The 24,022-nt window shown below is 54.2% G+C and overlaps 2 protein-coding genes across 2 annotated transcripts; one reads left to right on the top strand and one right to left on the bottom strand.

Annotated features, from left to right (window-relative positions):
* Positions 1-1,358: 1,358 nt before the first annotated feature.
* Positions 1,359-17,389, top strand: LOC119097253 (ubiquitin carboxyl-terminal hydrolase 8). The gene is made up of 12 exons (XM_037220302.1): positions 1,359-1,558; positions 8,736-9,802; positions 10,049-10,171; positions 10,507-10,646; positions 11,440-12,088; positions 12,502-12,752; positions 13,441-13,594; positions 14,227-14,420; positions 15,181-15,336; positions 15,926-16,019; positions 16,473-16,690; positions 16,932-17,389. The coding sequence occupies exons 2-11, from the start codon at positions 8,762-8,764 to the stop codon at positions 16,683-16,685; spliced, it is 3,015 nt and encodes a 1,004-aa protein (XP_037076197.1). The 5' UTR covers positions 1,359-1,558; positions 8,736-8,761; the 3' UTR covers positions 16,686-16,690; positions 16,932-17,389.
* Positions 17,390-17,876: 487 nt separating this feature from the next.
* On the bottom strand, positions 17,877-21,361 carry SdhB (Succinate dehydrogenase, subunit B (iron-sulfur)). The gene is made up of 6 exons (XM_037219031.1): positions 21,321-21,361; positions 20,545-20,711; positions 19,986-20,178; positions 19,508-19,609; positions 18,677-18,799; positions 17,877-18,336 (listed from the first exon to the last, which is right to left on the bottom strand). Exons 1-6 carry the CDS (start codon positions 21,324-21,326, stop codon positions 18,241-18,243), a joined length of 687 nt encoding a protein of 228 aa, XP_037074926.1. The 5' UTR covers positions 21,327-21,361; the 3' UTR covers positions 17,877-18,240.
* Between the last annotated feature and the right edge of the window lie 2,661 nt (positions 21,362-24,022).

The raw sequence follows: 24,022 nt of genomic DNA, 5'->3' as shown, positions 1-24,022 counted from the left end.
GCCTCATTTTTACAAACTATTGCATAGCAATCACAAAATAAAAATATAAGCAACACACTTTACAAACACAAACTTAAGTCCCTCATGGCCACTCCATGCACATGTGCAATGGAAGTAAAAAAAATATATGAGCACTGTAAAAATAAATCATACCACTGTCCTAATATAGCCAAGAATGCCCAGGGATGAACCAAGCCTTACCTAAACCAGACTACACTAAAAAAATAAACTAAACCAAACTAGCTCTACTCCTGTGCCATGACCACCTAACTTGTCTTACACTCAGCTGACTCACCTACCAATTTGATCAGCAACATCTTTTGAAGTTGTGTTGTGATGTGAACACCACCACCAGCATGACATTGTAACAATTTTATTTTCATAGGCATGATGCTGGTACATTCTGTTCCAGATAAATCCTAAATAGTTATTTAAAACAATTGCTTTATTCTGAAAGGCTATGTGAGCCTCAATCAATGCCAAGAAACATAGCTCACAACTGTTTATATAGTGCTTGCTTACACTGGGAACATGTAGAGGCCAAATTTGCATCATAATCACAAGGCTACTGACAAAAAGAAACATGACATGACAAGAGTATGCAGAAGATATAAGTAAAGTTGGAGGTACACATAATACATTAAAGAGAGTATTCTACAATGTTCTGCATGGTTAGCTGACCAAATATTCCCTGTGGCCAGAGCCCCTTTTAACAGCTGTGTCATCCTTGAAGTAAAATGATGGCCATGGGGTTTACCGGGAATGTTGTTGAGGACGCCAAATACTTAACAAAATTAGCTAAAAACGTCAGAATTTCAATCATGGGCCACCGACTTTCACATCAGCAATACCCACTGAATGACGCATCGTTGATTTGCGATGCTGATACTGCGGGCGGCTACCTACCTGCTTCCCATGACCATCGTACAACACACCGCACATGAAATTAACAACACATCAAGCATAGAATGTTCGACGGCCTACAAATATCTGGACCAATGAACTTAATTAAAACACGGATTTCTGCCTACCTTTTGTAAAATCCTGCGGAGAAAATCTCTCGCTATGCACCAAACCCCTGTGAGCTGCGCTACGAACGCCGAAGTCATCCGGTAAAATCCGCCCACTGTTTTACCCCAGCTTAAATGTCACGTGACTTTGATATTTCTGTATTAATATGAGATGTTATTGCACAGTTAAAGTAAATTTTTCGTCTAAAAATTATTAATTCAGGTAATAATAATTTTAAAATAAGAAAATATGAATTTAAATAAGACTCTAATGTGCAATTGACTAAATATTTTACAATAAGTCATTCTGTATGTCTTTATACGAGTCCCCAAATCATCCGTCAAAAGGTCTCCAGAACTGCCGCAATTTTCCCAGTTTGTTTTGCTACGGGGATTGCAACGAAGTATGGAGTACTGACTGTACTGAGTACTGAGTGGGGTTGGGTTGTAATACGGCATTAACGTCATGTGTGATAGATACGTCTTTGTCACTTGCCACTGAATACGTTGAAACGACGAGATTAGAATCAGGAGTTGAGCGTGGCGAGGTAAGTAGAAACTCGATCCCCACAGGTCAAAATCCTGGAGACAGGTAGCACTACAATGGATGAGTTTGTGTCACTCCTTTCTGTGTGACCCTGACAGTGTCAGGCCTGGTTTTACATCTTGTAGTGGTGCTTGAATGGGAGAGGGATTATTAGTCTGTCTTGTCTTGAGCTCAGTTGTCAGGTATATACAAGAACACACCAGTTTGCAAGTACACCAGTGTGCTTGCAAACAGGCATATGCTCATGTAGAAGCAACACAGGACATTGTGTCAGCATGTTAGATCAGTTAAACCCTGCCTTGTGTTATCCTGATATCTAATACATCTAAGGTAATTTATTGCAAATTAGTGAGGCCATTGTAGGATGATGTAGTTGTCAAATGTTTTTTGGCAATTGTTTGGCAATGTGCCACAGTCTACAAGCCGGCTATGTACTGGCTCCCATAAGGTAAATAATTAACTGTGCACTTTTGAAGTTTGATTTAATTTTGAACCCCAACACCCAAGTATTATAGGATCATGAAAGCATTTGCAGCATGTGGGATTTGTGGCAGGATATGCATAGTCCTAACTGCTTCATTGTTAGTCACATGTGTTTCATAATCATTGTTATGCCATTGCTCTTTGGGATATAACTTAAGCAACATTTAGTCTTGATATAATAAGTTTGCTCATTCCTCTGAATTGTGTGTGACAAAAAAGCATTTTAAACAGATTTGCTTCAATATATCCTGTCAAACCATATTAAAGCACTCAAAATTTGTTCTGAACACAGTATGTCTGGTTTAACTATGCATGTTTAATGTGTTCAGTAAATTTGCTTGTGGTGATCAGCATTTTTATAATTGTTGTGTATTTCTGGGAAAAGATGTTGGAGAACCACCTGTCTTTACCATATGAATGAGTTTCACATAAGTCCATGATGCTACATGGCATGAGGAGCATCAAATTTTGCTGATGGAACTTCTGAGAAATGATTTCTTCCTTTGACAGGATAAGGCTGTATCATGCTTTCTCATACAAAATACTTGATGAATTTTTGTAGCTGAGTCCTTTGTAATGCTTGTATATGAACCGGTGAACCCCATTTCTTGATCGGAACATTGATACAGAAATGATATGTATACAGAACATGCTACCAAAAAAATTGTGTTAACCTTTCTTTGTACTGTGGTATATTTGCATTATCTATATAATATTTGTTCTTGAGTTCAATTCTGTGCATGAAATATTTGGCATTGTGAGCAAAAGCCAAGAAGTCCAGGATTTCCTTACTCCCCATAATTCCACTCCTTTGCCAGTGGCCTTCTCTTCCCCTGTTTCTCAAACATATTCTCCCTGCATTTGAAATGGTCCTATTCCAGCATCATGCACCCTAGGACACTCCATCTCCAAAGAAGGCTATTTGGAGCTGGTAAGTGAACCCTCTCCCAACCTCAGTGTCTGTAGCCTGATGTTATTGTCTGAAGCCCAGATAGGGAATACAGCTCCCAACTATGTTTGTCAGGCAGTCAGTTGCACACCCCAGATACAACTGATGAACATGTTCAGCTGCAAAGTCATAAATTACCTGGAGACATTGCCTCAGAGTCTGTGATCTATGATCCATAGCTAGAACAGATTGTCAATTTCATATGAATCAAGGCAAGTGCTGTGATGCTACAGTTTGTCTAGTTTGGCATGACAGGCTCAATGCACCAGCTTTGAAATGTGTAACACTGTCTCTAGTCTGGTCCTTGGTGTGTAGAATAGCAAGAATGTCTAAGTGGTGAGTGTTGTGCATACAGAGACACTCCTCATGTGTTTTTGTATTCCCCAGTGAAATCAATGAATGAATACTTCTATGCATTATGAAATGCATACAATAGGAAGCAAATGTACAATTGCATCATCTTCAACGTAAAAAGGCCGCTAGTATGATGTGATTTTTGTGGACGTTTTTCGGTTTGTAGGTCGTCTTTCGTGTGCATAATTGTCACGCCGACCGTTGTGGGATGCTCCAGAAACTCGATACTTTCAGATGCATCACCATTTCACTACCGATAGGTTAGGTGAACTTCCGAGAAGTGTTCTCAACCGTAGTCCTGTTCACCAATATCTGTGCCCCATGGAGATGCATGGAAGTCGTAGCAGAGTTCTCCAATCTATTTGGTGACAGTTATGTTCGATCTGCCGTCTGTGAAGAAATCGTTATCCTCACAGTGGACAACCTTTCGCTCGTCATTGGAGCTTTACGACGCTCTCAGCAACTGAGGCTATATGGCGACGCCTGCCTCTCACCCTGGCAGGAAGGGCGGGCGCCGCGGGGAATCGAACTTCGTACCTCTGGCTTCCCAGACGCACAGTGGTTAACGCAGGCGCGTTAACCGCTACGCTACCGGCTAACCTATCGCCTGTACGCCTTTGCGTTTACCCTGTAATTGGCCGGGCCGCTTATGAAAAGTGCGTGTTCTCTAGATACGCTCGGGTTTCCTGGATGCATCGCAGTGATCATGAACCCACCGGCAGCTGGTCGGCTGGCTGCAAGTTGAGGTTTGTTTGCCCTGGAACAGAAGTTACTCTTTCCAACATTTAAGAACAGCCTTACGCTTGTTGTCAGCTTTACCGAAGCGTTCCAAGCAAACATCTGCAGATTTGCCTGCCCACCCAAAGGGCTTTTTGTACCCGAAAGGAGTGTCTGTTTCGTGCCGAAATGACGTCAGGCGAGTGATCCCCGGCTTTTGCCCAAAACTGGATCGGAATTCAGCGACTGCTAATGGGTGGCAAGAGAATCGGCTTCTTCCTGTCTGGTCCGCCACGATCCTTCGTGTTTCTTGGGCTTGTCCTCTCACCGTTTGCCGTGCCTTTCGACATCTTCTCCAGATGGTTAGGAGTCACTGGCACATCTGACGTGGAGGCGTCATATACAGGCAGGGCGCCCTCTTGGGTCCTAACCAGGCAATTCTTAGCTTCTGTTCTTGGTATGCGATTCTTCTGATTTCCTCCCGGTTCTGTCTAGATGAAATCGTCATCTCTCTATACGGCACAACTACGGAGTCGGTCATTTGATGCTGATCAGACTAGCATCCGCGCGGTCGCAACATTGGGACAAATGTTCCCGCCAGATCTCGCGCCAAACAGTCGACCCGCAACTACTGGACCGGTAGCAAACACACAACAGTTCGCCACGCCGGCGTCAATGCTCCACGCAGAGGTGCCCCTCAAACACCAATTCGCCCCACGCCGAGATTGCGACCGAGGTCGCCGAAGGTGTGAAAATGAGACCGAGCCGTCGCCGGGTGGTGCGGTGCTCAGCGCGGGCGGTTGTCCGCGCGCGGCCAGGCCTCGCCGGGGTGGGCGGCGAGCGGCGCCGGGTGAACGGCCGGGTCGGAGCGGGCGGGCTGATCGCACGGTGGCGGCCGCGGGAGGCGGGCGCGCCCGTCAGCCAGGTGAGGCCACCGGCTGGGCCGGCCGGTGGCTGTCATTAGCTTTGACGGCTTCTGAGTGCGCCCGGGCCGGCAGCGCCGCCGGCGACAGGGACGGCCTGGGCCGGGTTCCGCGCGGCGGCGCACGGCTGACCTCCCTTGCTTTGTCGGCAGATCGGGGCTAATTGGCCTCCACACAGCCATCACAACCACTGCCAGGCACCAGATGTGCAGATGTTTTGAATGTGGCCAAGGCATCATGGCCTAACACGGGAAGTCTTTCCATGAGAAGACCTCATGCCATGAGCAACTGCTCGTGGGGAATGGCGAACGCAGCATCAGGGACATGATATTTGGGGCTCGGCTGGCCCGGGCTCGACGCGACACCCCAGCCACAGTTACGCTCTCCGGCCGCTGATATTTGTTGGGTTGTTTGCCGACTCACGCCCGCCGCATGGACGCTTGCCACGCTGGCGGCGTGCACCGCCCCCGGGCGGCTCAGAACAATGGAACAGGCATTGTTTCTCGGAGTGTGTTCGAGGCTACAAGGCCGACACCTCAGCAGCGACTAAGCGTGAAATTATGCTGTTGGTGCTGTAGGAAGTTCAACGCGATTTTAGTGCCCTGTCGTGTAATGCGTAAGTATTCACTGTCGTGACTGAATTGCAACAAGGTTTGCTCGTGTTTAGAAAATGCGGTCAGACGTCTCATGTAGAGTTTTTGCCCGTAGCAAACCTACCTTCCGCGGTCGAGTCATGCGGCCTGAAGGTGTTGCTTTCGTCGGCCTGAACTTACCGTATGTTATACGATTGATAACGCATCACCCTTTTTGAAGACCACATTTGGGACTGTGGTCTGACTGTAGGCATAACCGAGATACGAACTAAAATGTGGTATTTACATGGATATCTACATGTCAATCAAACAAACGGCGTGTTTTGGATGGAGGGGGCCTTTTTGTATAGAACGTGGCATGTGTTGTCAAATTCCCGGACTGATGGGTTCGCGTAGGATGAGAGTCGAGCTGTTCCGAGCTCCCGTTCAAGTGGCAGGCACACATTGTGGACGTTTGGGCGAGATGCTGCAGTGAATCTATTCGCCTGGCTCTTCCGGCGGGCGCGGCGCCTCTCGAAAACTCGTCCTCGTTGACCTGTGCTTAAGTGTCTAATCATCTCCGTATATTTCCGGACCGATAATGGCGCACACCTCGATTCGTCCTAGACTTGACTCTCATCTCAGATCGTACACGGGCCCTCCGCTCATGAAGCGGCGTTCCTCGCCATCCCCGGCGAGCACTCGCAGCCGGCGTCGGCGGGCTGGCTGTCCAGGGTCCGGGGTTCCCGCGTGTCCCGCTGCGCTGCCTTGGCCGCGGGCGCCGAGCCGCACGGACGCCGCGTTTTGAGGGCGGCTGTGACTGGAAAGCGGCGGCCCGACCGACGCGGACCCCGTGGGGCGGCCCCGCCGCGCCCTCGCCGCCCGCTCCCCGGGCGCCGTGCTCCGGCCGCTCGCGCACAATCTGCGTGCCGATCATTGATCTTCGGCCGAGGGACGCCGCGTGCGAGGCGAGGTCAGTGATCACTACCGCCCGGACGGAGATCGTGGGCGGTCACTCGGCGTTGTATTTATTCGCTGGTTTTAGAGACGTCGTTTGGTGAGATGCGAGGTCACTCTAGGCATGGAGGTGGTGGGGCGAAGCGGTTTGCCTCCGGGCTCCTGTATCGTGTGCACCAGGTATCAATACTTGGCCAGTTTCTGCTGTGGCTTTCGCTTTTGGCTTCGCGATGTCTCATTTTTATAATAGGTTTGTTTCGGCTTCGGCTTGAAGCCTTTTTGCATGGCTGAGTTACGTGTTGGCGTCGGCCTCCTGCCATTTTAAACAGTTGGCTTCGGCTTCAGTGTTGTGCGATGTGTCAACTGTGGGCTTCGGTTCCAAATTATAACGTTTTTTGGCATTGTGGCTTCAGTTGCGGCTTCATGCGATGTGTTCGGCTTTGGTTTTGTCGGCCCTCACGACGACTTTTACACGTCAGTCAGCTTGCTTCACTAAATCAGTCTTGCCCGTCCTGTTGTCCCAGCGTACCACACAACTTTTCGAGGTGCGACGCAAACATGACCTAAAGCTAAGAAGCAGCCAGCCATTCTCTGGGACCGCTGGCACCCGACGACGACTGGTTGACTCACTCCGAAATGTCGCGTGCGTACTAACGCAAAAAAACGAGGTTGACGTTCCGAAAGTCTTCCGCCTGTAATTCCAACACCTCGTTTCCATCACCCTGTAAACACATGATCATATTGTCTGCCCCATACAGTTTTAGCAGACAAGAAATGGTTTCTGTGCCGCAAAATAACGTTGTTCACCAGATTAGCTCTTATTTCGTATATTTAAACAGATAAGTTCGGCTTGGGCACGACATTTCTTAAGTTCGAAGCCACTGACTTCGGCTTTGCGCGTAAAAGCGGAAAAAGACACGACATCGGCTTCGTCTTTGGCTGCATGATTGAAAAATACGAAGCCACCGGCGTTGGGTTCCACTTCTGAAATCCAGTTCTCAAAGCAACGGCGTTGGCTCCGTCTTCGACATGCTGTTATTGTCTTGGTCTATGGATTCGGTTCGGGAGGCCGAGGCCTGGCCTGTTCGTGACGTGTACATCACTTTGCGCCTAGCCAAGCGCGAAGTTCCTAGGGGGGGCATGATCCCCGATAAAAAAATTAAAACACGATTCAGGCCGTCGTGATCAAAATGGGGAGGAATTGCTTCATTGAATCGCGCCGCGAACTGATGGGTGCGGTGAGATAAAATTCCGGGGGAAACGGGTTTATGAAACACTCATCGCTGTGGAACGCGCGATCATAGACAGACGCAACGATAAAGTAGGGGTGTTTTTTAATAGCTGGTGACCTTCGCCGGTCAGGAGCAGTCACTGGAGCCCAGGGCGGGTATTGTGGCCGCCAATTGACCCATAAATGAGCCAGAGCGACGAAACCAGTTGATGGCTGGATGCATCAAGAAAGCAGCTATATCAGTGTTAAGTAGCAACCATCTGCATGGAAGACATCATTATTGCGTGCGATCAAAAGTCGAGGATCGCGTCTCGTCGGATCACGCTGTTTGTGAACTAAGTAGGCTTCGGGTAGACTCTGTGTTAAAGAGTGCTCCAAGGCAGCGCTAAGGTCCGGAAAGGTTGCCGTTGGTCTTTGACCACATTTACCTTCGAAAAGGATAGTGAATGGTTCAAAGTGACCTGTTTGCCTAGGGGCTGTTCTACACACTTGTATCATGGGTATGCATTTCGATGCATCGCTGTGAAACGACTTAAAACACAATTGAGTGTAAAAGTGGATTTGCTTGCGTACAGAAGTAAGGCCAGTTTTCAGATATCTCACCTGAATCCTACCTAACTAATTACGCATAACATTTGGGATAAGATGTATTTGTTCGCGATGAAAGCTTGCGTCACCGCGTCTGGCTAGGGGAGGCGCTTCGCTCACCTCTGCATGCTGCATGCCGTGTTCGACGCTGATCGGTCGACAGCTCGATGGCAGAGCGTCCGTGGCCGACGTCAGGGCTGTGGCACCGAGCAGTTTGAGCGACGTCTGCGCAAGTTTCCCGCCCATTGCCCCTCGTCTCAAACACACCTGTTGAACGGGAGTATCCTGGTTTTGGCTGGGCACTTGCCTCACGATGGGTTACAAATCGCCTGAGTATTTTACCGTGTGAAGCGCCCATGTCGTGTTCTGTTTCCTGGCTTGATGGTCGCCTCACCGCGTTCCAGATAGACGTTGATCCGCAAAATACACCATGAGCGTGAAGCCGATCAAAGCCCTGTACCTGGCGACCAACTTGGACGCCCTGGAAGGTAACATTTACAAGAAAATGGAAGGCTTTCAATCCCCGTCCGTCTCCGCAAAGAAGTGTTGCGGGCACGCCGATACGCTGTTTATCGCCGCGGGCGAGGCTATGCGCAGCGGGGATGAAGAAAGGGCGTACGTGCTGTACATGAAATACATGGAGATGTTAAAGATTGTGAGAAGAAAGCCCGAGTACAAGAAGGACGAGAAATTTTTCGACAGCCTAATCGGGCTGAAGAAATTCGAACAAGCGCTTTCTGCGTGCGAGCGTTTACAAACAGCGCTCAAGAAACGGTATACACTCAAAATGGAAGAGGAGGAGGCTTTAAAACTGATTGAAAAGCAGGAAAAACAGGAAAAGGCCGAAAAGGCGGAAAAGTCTAAGAGAACAAGCGGCGCCTCGTCCTTCGCGAAACCTGGTAGTCACAGCGAGGCCACGTCCAAACGGCCTTCCAAACAGGCGTCCGACTCTGCGGACAGCGATGACTCACGCGCCATCTCGTGCATGGCGCTGAATTCGCTGCTGAAGCAGGAGAGCTCCTCGTTCCTCATCGTGGACGTGCGACCGGCGGCCGACTTCAGTGCGTCACGGCTAGCCAGTCGGTTCGTGGTGAACGTGCCGGCCGAGCTGGTGAGGCCGGGCGTGACGGCGCCGGCGCTGGAGGCACAGCTGCCCGAGCCCAGCCGCCAGCTGTTCGCGCGCCGCCGCACCGTCGACCGGCTGGTGCTCATCGACTGGACGGGCCGCGACGAGGCGGACGCGTCGCTGGTCACGCTGCGCGACGCCATGGTCAAGTGGGACGTGGCGGCGTACCGGGCGCGGCCGGAGGCACTCGTCGGCGGCTACCAGATGTGGCTGCACACCTACCCCATGCTGACGACCAATCCGCAGGCGCGGGCGCCGACGGCCGATGTGGGGCCGGCCGGCGTGCCGCTGAGCTTCCAGTACCCGAGCCTGGACGAGCCGTCGCCGCCGCAGGTGGACCGCACGGTGAAGCCGGCCGAGCCGCCGCCGCCGGAGCCGAAGCCGGGGCCCAGTCAGCCGGCGGCGCCCGTTGACCTGGCTGCCATCACCGAGCGCGCCGACGCGCTGCTGAGCCGCATCCGCGGCCTGCGCGTCGACGGCGGCGAGCCGTCTGCGGCGCCGGCGGCGTCCTCCGCCTCGCCCGGCCCGGCGCGGGCGGCCTGGCCCGCCGAGCCGGCCGCCGCGTCGCCGCCGACGCCCGGCGGCGCCCAGACGCGGCTGGCACGGCCGGGTGTGCCGTCACGCGCGCTGAAGCCGCAGCTGACAGACGAGGCGGCTGCCCGCCAGCGCATCGAGCTAAGCAGGAGCCGGCTGGAGGCCGAGCAGGACTGGCAGGTGAGCCGCCCGCCGCAGGCCCGCCCTCACAGACAGGGCCTCGGCTGCCGGCCGACCTCCGGCGGTGACCACTCCCGGGCCCATCTGATGGCTGGGAGAGGCGGTGTTGTCGGCCCTGTATTTAAAACCCGTTGTTTTTACAGTAATACTTGTTTGTCTCAAGCGCGCGCCGCTGAGCCGGTGGCGCGCTAGGTCTAGCTGCAGCGACAGCTTCAGCTGGCGCGTGTTCGAGCGGTAGTTCCAGCTCCCGCCGGCGGCGCCGCCCCCCGTGTGCTTTGCTATGTCGTTTACGCCCCGGAGCGGACGGTGACCACGGCGGACGCCCCAACCGGCAGGCGGTGCGACGCTCGCGGGAGCAGCAGCTCGAGACCGAGATGCGCTCTCAGCTGCAGCAGAAGGAGGAGATACTGCTGGACGAGATCCAGCGACTGGAGCGCGAGCAGGACGCCTGGGAGGGCCAGCAGGCAGACCTCAGGTTAGGCCGCCGCTTGCTCCTCGGATAACGCGTGTCGACCGCCGTTGTCAAAAGAATGACACCCACAGACGATCGATCTCAACTTTCTGTGTTTGTTTGGGTCTGTTCTTCGCTGTCAATATTTTATTATTCGGTGTCATTCACATTGCTTATATGTTTCGGCCGTGCATGTGCACTAGCCATATTCTCCAAAGCTTGAACCAGTACGAAAAGTGCGCTTTGAAACACTGGCGTAATGAGCACAGTAAAATTGTTTAAAACGTGTTGCCAGTTTATCTGGACGGTACGCGAGGGTTTGCGAAATGCCAGCATGATCCAGTATATTGGTGCTCCTAAGTACATTCCTTTTTGTGCATTATTTTTGCACGTAGTTTTCACAGAAAGTTTGAACTTCAAGTGACCAGGCATGCTGAAGTGTCCGATTCGTTATTGAAACGTTTGGGGTCGATTGGTACGGCAGCATGCTTGCCTTGATCCATGGGCGAAGCTCTGCAGTTAATTCGGTATGTGTCTGTGACTTTAAACATGTCATTGGGTTACGAAACGTTGGGTACGGCGCTGCTTGGACAGTGGACCCACACATTTTCTATTTCCGCCCACGGTCAGTCAAGTGGGGCTCGCACTCGCTGCCTCCGCACTGGCCCTGCTCTTGAGGCGGGAAGGCACGCCAGTTACAGATGCATCTGATCTGACGAATAGCCAGACCGTCTCTCTTCTGAGCGTCAGCCGCGACTCCCCTGGTGCGTCCAAAAGCTGCTACGCCTTGTTGCAACGAGTCGCCTCCGTCCGGCAGGGCCGAGAATGAGGCGCTCCGGCTGCGTCTGGCCGCGTTCGAGCCGGCCGCGACCGTCGCGACGCCCACCGGCGGCGCCGAGAAGCACGACTCGGAGAAGCGTCTGCTCGAGCTGCAGGCGGAGCAGGAGAGGATCAGCGAACAGCTCGAAGCTGCTAGGCACCGCCGTGAGCAGGAACAGGAGCAGGAGCGCGAGCGGGGCCGGCGACGGGCCGAGCAGCAGGAGAAGGAGCGGCTCCAGGCGCTGGATGAGGCGCGCCGGGCGGCGGAGGATGAGGCTCAGAGGAAGCGAGCGGCGGAAGAGGCTCAGAGGAAGCGGGCGGCTGAGGAGGACGCGCGTCTTAGGAAAGCAGCGGAGGAGAAAGAGGCAGCGGCGGCCGAAGAGCGGCGGCGGCGGCGCGCCGAGGAGGAGCAGCGCCGGCTAGAGGAGCAGGAGCGCCGACTGGAGGAGCAGGAGCGCCGTCAGGACCAGGTATACCGGACGCGCCTCAAGGAGGACGGCGGCAGCGGCGGCGGCAGCGGCCTGAAGCGGTCACACTCCTCGCCGTTCATCGCTGGCCTGGGTCAGGAACAGGCGGCCGCCCCCTCGCCCAGCTTCAGCCGGGACACGAAGCCGCTGTCGCGCGGCCGACGGGTCGGCGACGTCCAGGTGAGTGACGCCGGGTCGGCGCGCGCCGGCGCCGTCGCAGCCGTAACCCGCGGCGGCGTCCGGGGTCAGCGCCGGCGCCGCACGCTGAGCCAGCTGACGTCCGCCGCCGGAGCGTGGTGTCCGCCTTGCGCCGTGTTGCAGATTGTGTCGCTGTGCGGACGTGCTGGCGTCACGCTAGCGTGCTCGGCCGTGAAAGTCGAACCCGTTCGTCCTTGTCGGGCTTGGCTCGGGTAGATTACCTCAGATGGCCGGCCCGACCAGTTGGAATGGCCGGTCCAGATGTTCAGCGTCGCGCCCGTGCCACGCCTTGCCCTGCCTGATTGCTTGAGCCCAGGCCACCTGCTGGGCGGCGGGCGGGGCCGGTGTGACGACGGACCTGGGTGCCTAATGTCCACCTCCGCCGGCGCTCTCAGGCGGCGCGCACGCGCCGGTTCGCGCCCGCCTTCGGCCATGTCGGCCCCGCGCTCACCGGCCTCAAGAACCTGGGCAACACGTGCTACATGAACGCCGTCGTGCAGTGCATCAACAACACGCCCAGTCTCAACGAGTTCTTCGTGCGCGAGGCCTACCAGGACTACATGAACTACGACAGCGAGCTGTCCAAGGGCGAGGCGGCCCAGGAGCTGGCCGCTGTGGTGAAGGTGCTCTGGAGCGGCCACTATAGGTACAGTCGCGCACGTGCACGTCGGTGGCAGCGGCGGGCGCTGGAGCGATCGGGCAGGGCTGCCCTGGGCTGGGGCGCGCAGAGAAGGCTGCGGGTGCTGACTGGGGCGTGTGGATAGTAAATGTCTGAACTACGCCCATGAGGAAGCGCGTTGTTTTTATATGTTACTAGCACGGCTGTACCGTGCACTTTAGGAAAAGAATAGCATGATTTTAATCTTCATATTCATACTTTGCCTGTGCTCAGCATTAGCCCCGCTCCTGTGGAATATGACTGTTTTATACCTGTGACAGTCTGCGGGCTCCGTTACAGCGCCCCTCCCCCTTCCGAAGTAGATCAGACCAGGTTGCCAAGTTATGTCGTGCGTTATCGCGTGTCTCGCATGTGTTTGGCAGCGTGCACTGCGCCTGTTGATGCTCCCCGCGGATTCGCAGCGGGCTCGCCGGTGTTTCCTGGCTTGTGAGAGCGAGTGTTGCTTGCCATTGTCAGCCTGGTGTTGGTGAAGACACCCGCCTTTGGGCGTTACGGCCAGAACCTCGCAAATATTGATTCACGTTACACGTCAAGACGCAGGCTTTTGCAATGCCATGCTCGACCTGACCTTTCCGCACTCTGCCTCTTCGCATGATGACGTCACGGCGCGACCTCGCTGACCTGACCCGACCTGACCTGGCGTGTGGCTCGGCAGGTCGGTGGCGCTGTACGACCTGAAGGACGTGATGGGCCGGCACCACCCGCGCTTCCGAGGGACCGCACAACAGGACGCGCATGAGTTCCTCATGTACCTGCTCGAGTTCCTGCACGAGGACCTCAACGAAGTCCGCAAGAAGCGGCCTCTGAAGGTATGTCGACGCGAGCCAGCTCTGCACCAGTCAACTCAGATGGCGTAGTGCTCTATATTCTGTCGTTTTTCACGAATAAAACACATCTACGCTGCACAGAGATTGCATCGCATGTGACTATGTATGCAACGCGAACTGTGCAGCTGTGGTGCGGTGTTGTGTCCTGAGCCGGTGCGGGCGCGCGGGGGATCTGCGCACGGTCGGTGACGGTTACGTGTGGTGATAACGTTACGGCGGCCACCGCCGGGACGGCATCGCACGGTCATTCGCTTAGCACGGCGCCGCTCGGCGCCACCACCAGCTGCAGAGACGCGTCCGTTGCGTCATGGGGCAGTGTCGCACCTGTTGGCACGTGTGATACTTGGGGGCGCGCCAGCGGCCCAAGTGAAGAGCGGCAGTGATATCACCGTATTGTTCTGGATGGTCTGCCCATGGCTCATAGGCATGTCCGATTTCTTTTGTCCAGGAACAGGAGACCAACGGTGCCACGCATCCTCCGCATCCTCAAGGGCTGAATGCTTGACCCCGGCTCTCCTTATTGTGTCCGTGGGGTCAGGGTATCGATCCTGTCCGATTTCTGCCGCACCGTCAGAAGCAGGAGGCGCGCACTGACCGGGCTCCTCCCTCTTCAGGAGCAGGAGAATGACGGCGTGCCGGATCCGCGCGCCGCCGAGGTGGCCTGGGACGACTTCCTCAACAACAACAGGTCGTACGTGATGAACCTGTTTTGGGGCCAGCACAAGTCGACATTGCGCTGCTCTCGCTGCGGCAACCAGTCGGTCAAGTTCGAGACGTTCTCGCACCTCTCCGTGCCCATGCCGTCCAGGTGAGGGAGGTCCAGACGCAGCCTCGGTGCGGGCGACGGTGCACGGCCCCGGTGTGTGTTTGGGAGAGCTGGGCGCCCGGTGCGGCTGTATTAGTGCCTTGTGTCGCACTGTTTCGATGTGCAAACGGATGGGTTGTGTCGTGTAGGATTTTTTAAATTATCGTTGGCATGTTGATCATTTGGCCATATCCCGCCTATGCCATTCGTTGACACGAGATTCAATGAGGAAATGTGGTAATCGACATAACTGAATTGCTATGGGCGATCCGAAGACCGGCGCTTTTCCCAGACATCTGCGTTCACTGCACGCTGCTTTGGCGTGCCGTTACCGCGATGTGAAATCGGCTCCTGACTGATTCGACGCCCTGGGGCATACGTGTCCTCGAAGCGCACATTGTTTCGCGCGCTTGTGTGTGTAAGTGGCGGACTCGACCCAGCCCCCGCCGTTGTGTTCGCCGCTGTGCCCGCGTCCGGTCGGCCGGTCTCCGCCGCCGTGCCCGTGTAACCCTCCGGTCGGCTGGTCTTCGCCGCTGTGCCCGTGTAACCCTCCGGTCGGCTGGTCTTCGCCGCTGTGCCCGTGTAACCCTCCGGTCGGCCGGTCTCCGCCGTTGTGCCCCCGTGTAACCCTCCGGTCGGCCGGTCTCCGCCGCTGTGCCCGTGTAACCCTCCGGTCGGCCGGTCTCTTCCGCTGTGCCCCCTCGACCCTCCATAGGTCGGTCTTGTCCGGCCTATGCGGCCTTTGACACGGCGCGGTGGCCAGGTCGGGCAAGTGCTCGCTACAAGAGTGCATCAGGCTGTACATGGCCGGCGACACCATCAGTGGCTGGACCTGCCCCAAGTGCAAAAGCAGCATCGAGGCCACTAAGACGTTGTACATCTGGCGCCTGCCGCCCATCCTCATCATCCATGTACAGAGGTCAGCCTGTGAACTGTTCCGTTTTGATGCGTTACAACTGCCTTATCGTATATCCTAGCAAAAGACTGCCTTGGTCACGTGCTGTATATTGAAGCGGTAGAGTACAAGCAAATCTGGGGTGTGCTACCATTGCAAATTTGTATGTGTGGATCGGGTACGTCATTGCTGTAGTATGTTCGTCTCTTGGATTTTACGCGGCGAGAGTTACATCGTGGACATAGTCCCTGATTGTCTGTCGTGCGACGATGCTGGAATTTCCGTTGATTATCGTGATATTCTTTTTGTCTTGTATGCATCGCTCAGGCTCGAAAACAACCGTTGGCCATTTGGGTCTCAAGAGGTCATGCCATTAGCAATTATTTTGGAACTAAAAACTAATAAATTGCGTTGAACAAGTGCAACGATAAGCAATTCTCAGAACTTTCTTTCGTAGGTAGCTGTGATCGTGATCATCCTAGAGATTTTTGGCTGGTTGTTTACGTTCCACAACCAAATCATGCATCTAACGTTTTTGCGTGTGTACCCATACTGATTCACTGGAAATGCACGTGCATGAAATGGATGAAGACACGTCCGGTGCACTTCGCAGGTTCTATAATGATGGACTGTGGCGCAAAAAGCAGTCAAACGTCGACTTTCCCCTGGAAAATCTGGACATGGCCCCCTACGTCATCAACAAAGAAGTAAGTCTAAATTTTAACTGCTGTATGTGTTCCATTCTTAAACCATCAAACTTCAGACAATTTAATTTAGTTGAAGTGCTATAATTTCGTTTTCTGATGGATGCTACTGATATGCGTATTTCTTAGTAATCGATATTTAATTTTGATCACGTTGATACCGCTCTTACAGAAATGTACGGCATATGTCCTACCTTTTATCTGCGAGGCTATTTTGTCTCAAGGTGCTTTCAAGGAACACCATGATTTCTCAGAATATTCCTGGTTCAGAATGTTCCTAGTACCACAACCACAAAAAACTACATATTTTGTTCAAATGCAAGAATGGCCTTTCCATTAAGCAGCACTCCCTGCTGGAGAACATTCGGTGACCTTCGCCCGTCCCCCGAAGCCGAATCGTCGCACGTGTCCCGTGTCCTGGTACCCTCCTGACGCCGTCCGCCACGGGCGGTCCAGGCGCGCTACCGCCACCACAGGTACCACCTGTACGGCGTGGTGAACCACTACGGCAGCATGGAGAGCGGCCACTACACGGCCTACTGCCGCAGCATCACGACCGGCCGCTGGCACAAGTTCGACGACCACGAGGTCTATCAGATGAGCAACGGCACCGTCCAGACGTCGGCCGGCTACATCCTCTTCTACTCGGGCATCGACGGCAAGATGTAGGCCAGGTAACGAAGCCGCTCCCCTCCGCGTTGGCGATGCGCGCCCGAGCCAGCCTCCAGACTTACGACCTCCGGCTTCAGTTGTGGTCAGATGAGGTACTGGCATACAGCACTGCTGTCTTTGGGCCATGTCCCCTGCCACATGAGGAGTTGGATCCCCCGTTGTGTCGCCCAATAATTGTGGTTACTCGCACAGCGTGCGCTGTTTTGGCCCAAGCTCATTCGCCATGTGTCACCGCTGTTTCAGATGCACTAGGAACTAAGAAATTCCCTCACCATCTCGGCGAATCACGTAGGAGACGCACCGCAACTCTGACCAAGCAGCCCGAGCACCGCGAGGTTGTCTCCTCCGCGGCTGGCGGCAGTTCATCGCGTCACCGACAGATGTCTCTGACGCCGCCCGTGCAATACCCGCCGGCGACCAGGACGGGCCTCTGCTGCGGTACCGCCCGATCTGCGGTACTGCGGAACTGCTGCGGTACCGCCCGACGATCCCCTCTCCGGCCTCGGCTGCGCCTCTGGACGTTTTCCCGTCGTGCAGCACCCTTCAGTCACGGCCAACCGGCCCTGTGCATGCACGTACTCGCGCACCGCCCGAGCCGGCTAGCTAGTAACAGCCTGTCTACGGGAGTGGAGCAGCGCCTCCGCCGTCTTTGCACCGGAGGGCAGCCAGCGCCGCCGGGCGGGCCCAAGTCGGCGGTGAGCGGCGACCCGCGGCCGACACGCGGCCCGCGGAGGCGCCCGTTCCAGTGATGCGTGCGTGACAGCGGCCCTGCCGCCGAGCCGATGCCGCGCCCCGCCCTGGCGCCGCGGCGCCCGTTCCAGTGATCTGCGCGCGACAGCGGGCCCGCCACCCAGCTGGCGCCGCGCCCCGCCCTGGCGCCGCTCGCTGTTTCATTGGAGGCTGTGCGTCGCGTGCGGCGTAGACGTGGCCTTGGCATGGGCCAGATTTGGCGCGGCGGCCGACGATGGCACTGCGCCGTGTGCCGCGCTGTGACGCGGCTGACGTTGGCACTGTGCCATGCGCCGCGTAGCGACGAGGCCGCCACGGAGGCCGTGATAGTAACGTGTTGTATCCAGCTATATATTATACGAGAGCTGTATATTTATTTCCCGTACTGGCGCGGCTTGTTATTTTTGGCGTCCACTTGTCGTTATTTGGCTCATGTTCTCCGCGATTAAAGCACATTAGTATGTAGGGCTGCGGTTTATTTGGGGAACGTTGTTGGCCGATCTGAGAGGTAGTTCCCCGATGTTTTTCTGGGTATTCGCTGTATCCAGACGCGTCACATTGTCACATACAATGCATATATACAATACAACGTGAACAGGCAGCGGGACTGGACAAATCTCCGCTAGGGCCAGAGCGGCACCTCGCACGTTCGCAAACGTCCATTTAAATCAAAATATCACACCGACACCGTATCTCCTATTGTCCGCACCACGCACTCTGCACACGCCAGGACTGCGCCGGTTGGCCGGCAGCCGGGTCGGGCCGGGCCGCGGAACCCAGACTCCTGCAGACGCGGCACCACTACGGGACGCTGGCGACGCCACTAGACGCCCGTCGTCGCCATGCCGGGCTCCCCCTTCTTGGCGATGCCCGACAGCAGCTTCTTGATCTCAGCGATGGCCTTGCCTGGGTTCAAGCCCTGCCGCCGCGGAAGACCGATCAGCCGTGCGGCGGCGCCCGCCAAACAGCACGACAGCGCTGCAGGTACGGCGTACTGACGTCCGACGCCAGGATCGCCGCACAAGATGTGGCTGGTGTCACAGGCAACGCTTGTGTATTGGCCAGCGAGCAAGCCAAACTACGATGTATTAGCTAGCTGCGCAGCTGCGCAGCGATCATTCTACAAACCAATCGGAATCATCCTTTTAACTGCCAATTTCAATGGAACGTGCTCTAACCGCCTCGTTCCGCCAAGTGAGGATGGCGCCGAGGTTTTTCGGCGGGAGAGCGGGTGGCCGTGGCCGCGACACACCACTTACCTTGGGGCAGGTCTTGGTGCAGTTCATGATGGTGTGGCACTTGAACACCGAGTACGGATCGCGGATCCGGCCCAGCCGCTCCTCGGTAGCCGTGTCGCGCGAGTCGATGATCCAGCGGTAGGCCTGTCGGCGCGCGCACGGAGCCCGTCAGGCCACGGCGAGGACCGGCTGAGGTGCGGCCGGCGGGACGTGACCGGCGCAGTTCATTGTGTGGCAGGCGCACCACCCCGACTGGCGAGGGTCGGGGTGCAGATGCGCTCAGAGTCCGCAGATGGACTCGGCGACCGGCCTGGCTCGGTTCGGGAATCATGCAGACAGCACGAAATCGTGCCGGCCAGGTCAGTACGCACAGCCTCACAATAAGAACAGCTCGCTGCCCCAGGCTGCCGCGTCTCTTCGAAGGGAAGCGTCAATGCATCCCTCTATGACCAATGCTGTAACAATTTGCAGGAAGCTGTAACAGTTTATGGACCGCGAGCCTAGCACGAGAAAAGATGGGCGGCGCGATAGTAAACTCATTTCGGCACAGAGTATTCCTCTGAGTTCACGTCTGCCACATGATAAAATTAAGCCCATTGACCAGCCTCCGCAAGATCTCATCACGTCATTACCCAAGATCTAAAAGCATACCTGGCGCAATCGCTTCTTATTGCAATCGTTATTCCAACGGGCCCGAATCCGGAAGTCAACAGCAAGCTAAAGCACACCGCTGGCTTCCCCACGACCAGGCCAATGAACCCGAGCGTAGCGATGCAGGACTACAGACGTGACCACGATAACCTCGGCCAGTGACGCGCAAGGCACAGAGCGGGTGCGTGGGCGTCAGCTGACCTGCATGAGAACCGCCGGGCCCAGGTACTTGTCGCCGTTCCACCAGTAGGACGGGCACGAGGTGCTGCAGCAGGCGCACAGGATACACTCGTACAAGCCGTCCTGGGAGGGCGGACGCGCTCAGTCACGGAGGTTCAGTCTCGGGACGGGCCGCAGCCGCCTGCGTGGACTGCCACACACGCGCCACCGGCGCATCTGGCGACTTTGCACGCTGTCGAGGCGTGCATTTGCAGCGCGCCACACACGTCTTGCCCACGTAAAACTGCGATAGGCGTGCTGGGACAATCGCGATGCTAGAGCATGAACACTACCTGTGAACCACGCTCTGTCGTAACTGCTCAGCCTGAAGCTCTGAGGAAATACAATTCTGAAGCGTTACGTAACACTGTCGGCACTATCGTCTCAATCCTGGCTTGAGGGGCTGTCCTCCCCTTCCACTAGCACACAGCCCCACCCGGCCCAGCCCAACGCGACATACCAGCTTCTTGCGGTCGTCGACGCTCTGCAGGAACTCTGTCTGCCGACCCTTGACGTCCTCACGCTGCAGCCACGGCTGGATGTTACGGTACTGCTCGTAAAAGTTGTTCATGTCGGGCACCAGGTCCTTGATGACGTACATGTGCGGCAGCGGGTAGATCTTGGTCGGCTTGCTCAAGTTCGTGTCGATTTTGCTGCGAAGAGGCAGCAGGAATTCAACGCATATAGCGCGCAGTTTTAGTGACAGAATCAGGGCACGTATCCTCGGAGCATTTCTAGGAGACGCGATGAACATCTGTTCCACATGTCAAACGTGCTTCCACTATCACCAAACCAAACCATACACCCCTGGTGACCTAATCCGGATGACTAAACCGGCTGGCTTGTCGTACAATGAACGATTCCTCCGGGAAAATCGGTTATCACGGCATCAAGCCAACACTGGCCGCGCTATTCATGGCCTAACCTATGATTATAGGCCTATCATGATGACCCGTGCGCATTCACCAGGCCCAAGCTGAATCGGTACACGCGGTATGGCGGGGTGTGCGTGCACTCACCTGATACAGGCCAGCGTGTTGACGCCGCCGATGTTCATGGCGCAGGAGCCGCAGATTCCCTCGCGACAAGAGCGGCGGAAAGTCAGCGTCGGGTCCATCTCGTTCTTGATCTTGATGAGCGCGTCCAGCAGCATGGGGCCGCACGAGTTCAGGTCCACGTCGTACGTCTGTCAGGGAGGAGGCTGCCCATCAGCAGGCCGAAAGGAAGCCAGAGGCCGCGCGACCGGAGCGCCACCAGACTATCACAGATGGTGATCACTCCTGCTTCCGTCATATTGAAAAGAACGTTACGCGCATGCGCTAGTGAGAGCAACAAGCCGGAATTTTGCCACCACAAGCAAGGCATTTGACGGCTGTTGACCTCCACCGCGAGTGGCGATGGGACACCGGCTGCCTCGCCACGTCTGAACCCCGCAGACGGTGTTCACCCGCCTGACCTGCATTCGCAGCTTAGACACGTTTGTACCATGCACACGGTGTTCGCCCGCCTGACCTGCACGTGCTGCTTAGACACGTCTGTACCGCGCACACGGTGTTCACCCGCCTGACCTGCACGTGTGGCTTAGACACGTCTGTACCGCGCACACGGTGTTCACCGCCGCCTGACCTGCACGTGTGGCTTAGACACGTCTGTACCACGCAGATGATGTTCACCCACCTGACCTGCATGTGCGGCTTAGACACGTCTGTATCGCGCACATAGTGTTCACCCGCCTGACCTGCACGTGTGGCTTAAGACAGGTCTGTACCGGCGCACATGGTGTTCACCCGCTGACCTGCATGTGCGGCTTATCGCCGGCTTGTCTGGGTTCCAGCGGTAGATGGCGAAACTGTTTGACACGCCGCTGGGACGCCGGGCTGGCGGCTGCCGCTCGTCTGGGCGCCGCGCACCTGGCGACACAGGAGCTGTTACTCACGTGGTGATCGCATGGAGAGCTGAAGCTGGTGATTTCCGGTTCGGAGCTGCCGAACTGAAATACGGCTCAGCTGATGGCTCAGTACACTGTGGAAGTGTGAATGTCAGACTGAAACTGGGGCTGATGGTTTCAAAGTTTAAACACATGAAGCCAAGACAAAGTCAGCAGCTTTATTTTCAGATAGCCTAAAGACAAAGCTGAACTGACTGGGTTGAAATCCTGATGCAAAACCAAAGGTGAATCTAGTACACAAACCTGTTTTGAAATAATGATAGCACTTTTATGCCAACAACAGTTGTATGAGATCAAAATTTGCCCTGTAGTTGAGAAAATGTGTTAGCATCTTTAATGGAATACTTCTCTGACTACTCTTCTTGTTCATACATAAGCATGAACACAACATTCCAGTTAATTTTCCAGCTCTTGTCAGATGATATAAATAGGCTGACTAATATGCTTGATATAGGAAAGCTGGAGGGAGTAAAGCAAGAAGCAACTAGGATGATGAATACAATTGGCAAACTTACCTTACCTATTAAAATACAAGAATAGGCATACAGCCTTGAATTTGTATTCACTGAAGTCTTGTAGACTTAGAGGAGATCTGATAGAGGTATTCATGACCATAAAAGGGATAGACAAGGTAGGTCTACAAGGAGTGCTGGAAATTAGGCCAAGACTTAGAGGAAACCAGTTTCAATAAGCAAAAGGCAAAAGGCAGGAGTTGAACTATTCTGATGTCTTGCATGTGCAGGCCTTGGTGATTGTGAGCATGTCATTGGTGCTGCATGCTGTATTGGCTTGCATGGTGGTGCCTTACTGCATGTGGCCATGGTCACTCTTGTTGCTGCATGCTGCATGCCCTTGTGCTGGCTCCCAAAAGTACTATTGTGTATGTGTAGCTGCCAGCTTATGAGTCCTCTGAATGTGTTGCATAACAAGTGTCTGCTTCAACTGTGTACTACTTCCCAAATAAACTATAGCTGTCACACTATGAAGAGGCAGACAGCATTTAGTCTGAGAAGCAAATCATTGGAATAGACTGCCAAACAAAGTTACACAAATTCCTTCCCTGACAACATTTGAAATTGTTTAGCCAGGCTCTATCAGTCTAACAGTCACATTTATAGTTAAATTCAGGCAGGTCAGGTGGTAGGATTAGTGCTAATGATGTGCAGCACCTGACATAGGCCAACCTTAATGGGCTCTTGTGGCTTTTTGTTGGCCTGATGTCTTCTTGTGTTTAGGTTTCTATTGGCTCTAATATATTATCTATTATATATTATGCATTAGTTCTAAATTGGTCCTAAGAACAGCCAGTCCTTTTGTACTTGGGTCTCTAAGTTCTAAATGGGTCACAAAAATAGCTGGTCAGTTTTTGGCTCAGAGACAGGTATGCATGTGTTATACCAGACTGCAATGCAGTGCCCATGTGTACTGTTGTGAGGGATGTGCCAGTGCCATGCATCCCACATCTCGGCACTCATCATGGCAGTACCCAGACTGTCACGCTGGGGGCCAGTCTCAGTCATGTGGCCTTGACCTCTGCCCAATCAGCAGCAACCCTTGGTGGGGCTGAGCCGAGGTTAGGCAGGGGGTGCAGATGAGGGGCCAGTGAACTCCTAGCTCCCAAATGACAAGGTCATTGCTGTGTATATATGTCCCTTGTCCTCCCTATACTCCTCTTTGAGCTGCTGCAAAGAGGCTAGAGGGTTTGTGCCCCACCTTACCTACAACTGATGGCTTGGGGCACTCTAGAACACTTGTCCTCCTACCAAGCCCCACTAACTCAATGGTTATGAGCTTTGTTGCCATGCTGGGAAATGCTATGTACAGAGAATGATGTTGTGCATGTAATATAGCAGTATGGTTGGAGAGAGAAGTTTAGAGTGGTCACCAAAATAACATGGATTGAGTTGATGTGGTGCCAGGTACAACACTTGGTAACATAAATAAAATTGTGGTATAGTGGGTTGAAACAATGGGCAAAATTGATGATGTGAACTATGGTTGGAACTGCAATGGAACAATTGCTTTTACAAAGCAGAAACCAACAGTATGAGTTGACATTGGGCTGAAAGCATATATTACCCAAAAACTGTTTTGAGCAAGCTTTAAACACCAAACTAGGGCTAAAATCAAAACCATCTGTTTGAAAAGACATGAAACAAAAGCCAGCCAGCTGCAGGAAACAAAACCTCTCAGAAAATGTCCTGTCTTCCTCCATAGCAAATAAGAATGACATCCCAACATGGTAAGTTACCTCCCAGACTCCAGCTGGGGATATCACCAATACCAAGCCATGGGAGACCTTTCAGCCATGAGGCTTTATGGGCTTCCTAGGTATTGTTTGGCAGTCTTGCCTCTCAGATCATCAGTTTGCCTCCCGAGTTACCATTTGCTATCTTGGTGCACAAAACTGTACTGCATGTTGGATGCATGAAAAAACAAGTGATACACAGGACAACTTCATCTGAAATGCTTGCATATGTTGCAGACAATGGGACTATCATAGCCACCACCAAAACTCTGGTCCAACTAGAGTGCAGGTCTGTTACATA

The sequence above is a fragment of the Pollicipes pollicipes genome, unplaced genomic scaffold (assembly GCF_011947565.3).
Source record: "Pollicipes pollicipes isolate AB1234 unplaced genomic scaffold, Ppol_2.1 Scaffold_4295;HRSCAF=5057_pilon_pilon_pilon, whole genome shotgun sequence".
NCBI lineage: Eukaryota > Metazoa > Arthropoda > Thecostraca > Pollicipedomorpha > Pollicipedidae > Pollicipes > Pollicipes pollicipes.
This window is presented reverse-complemented; position numbering and strand designations above follow the sequence as displayed.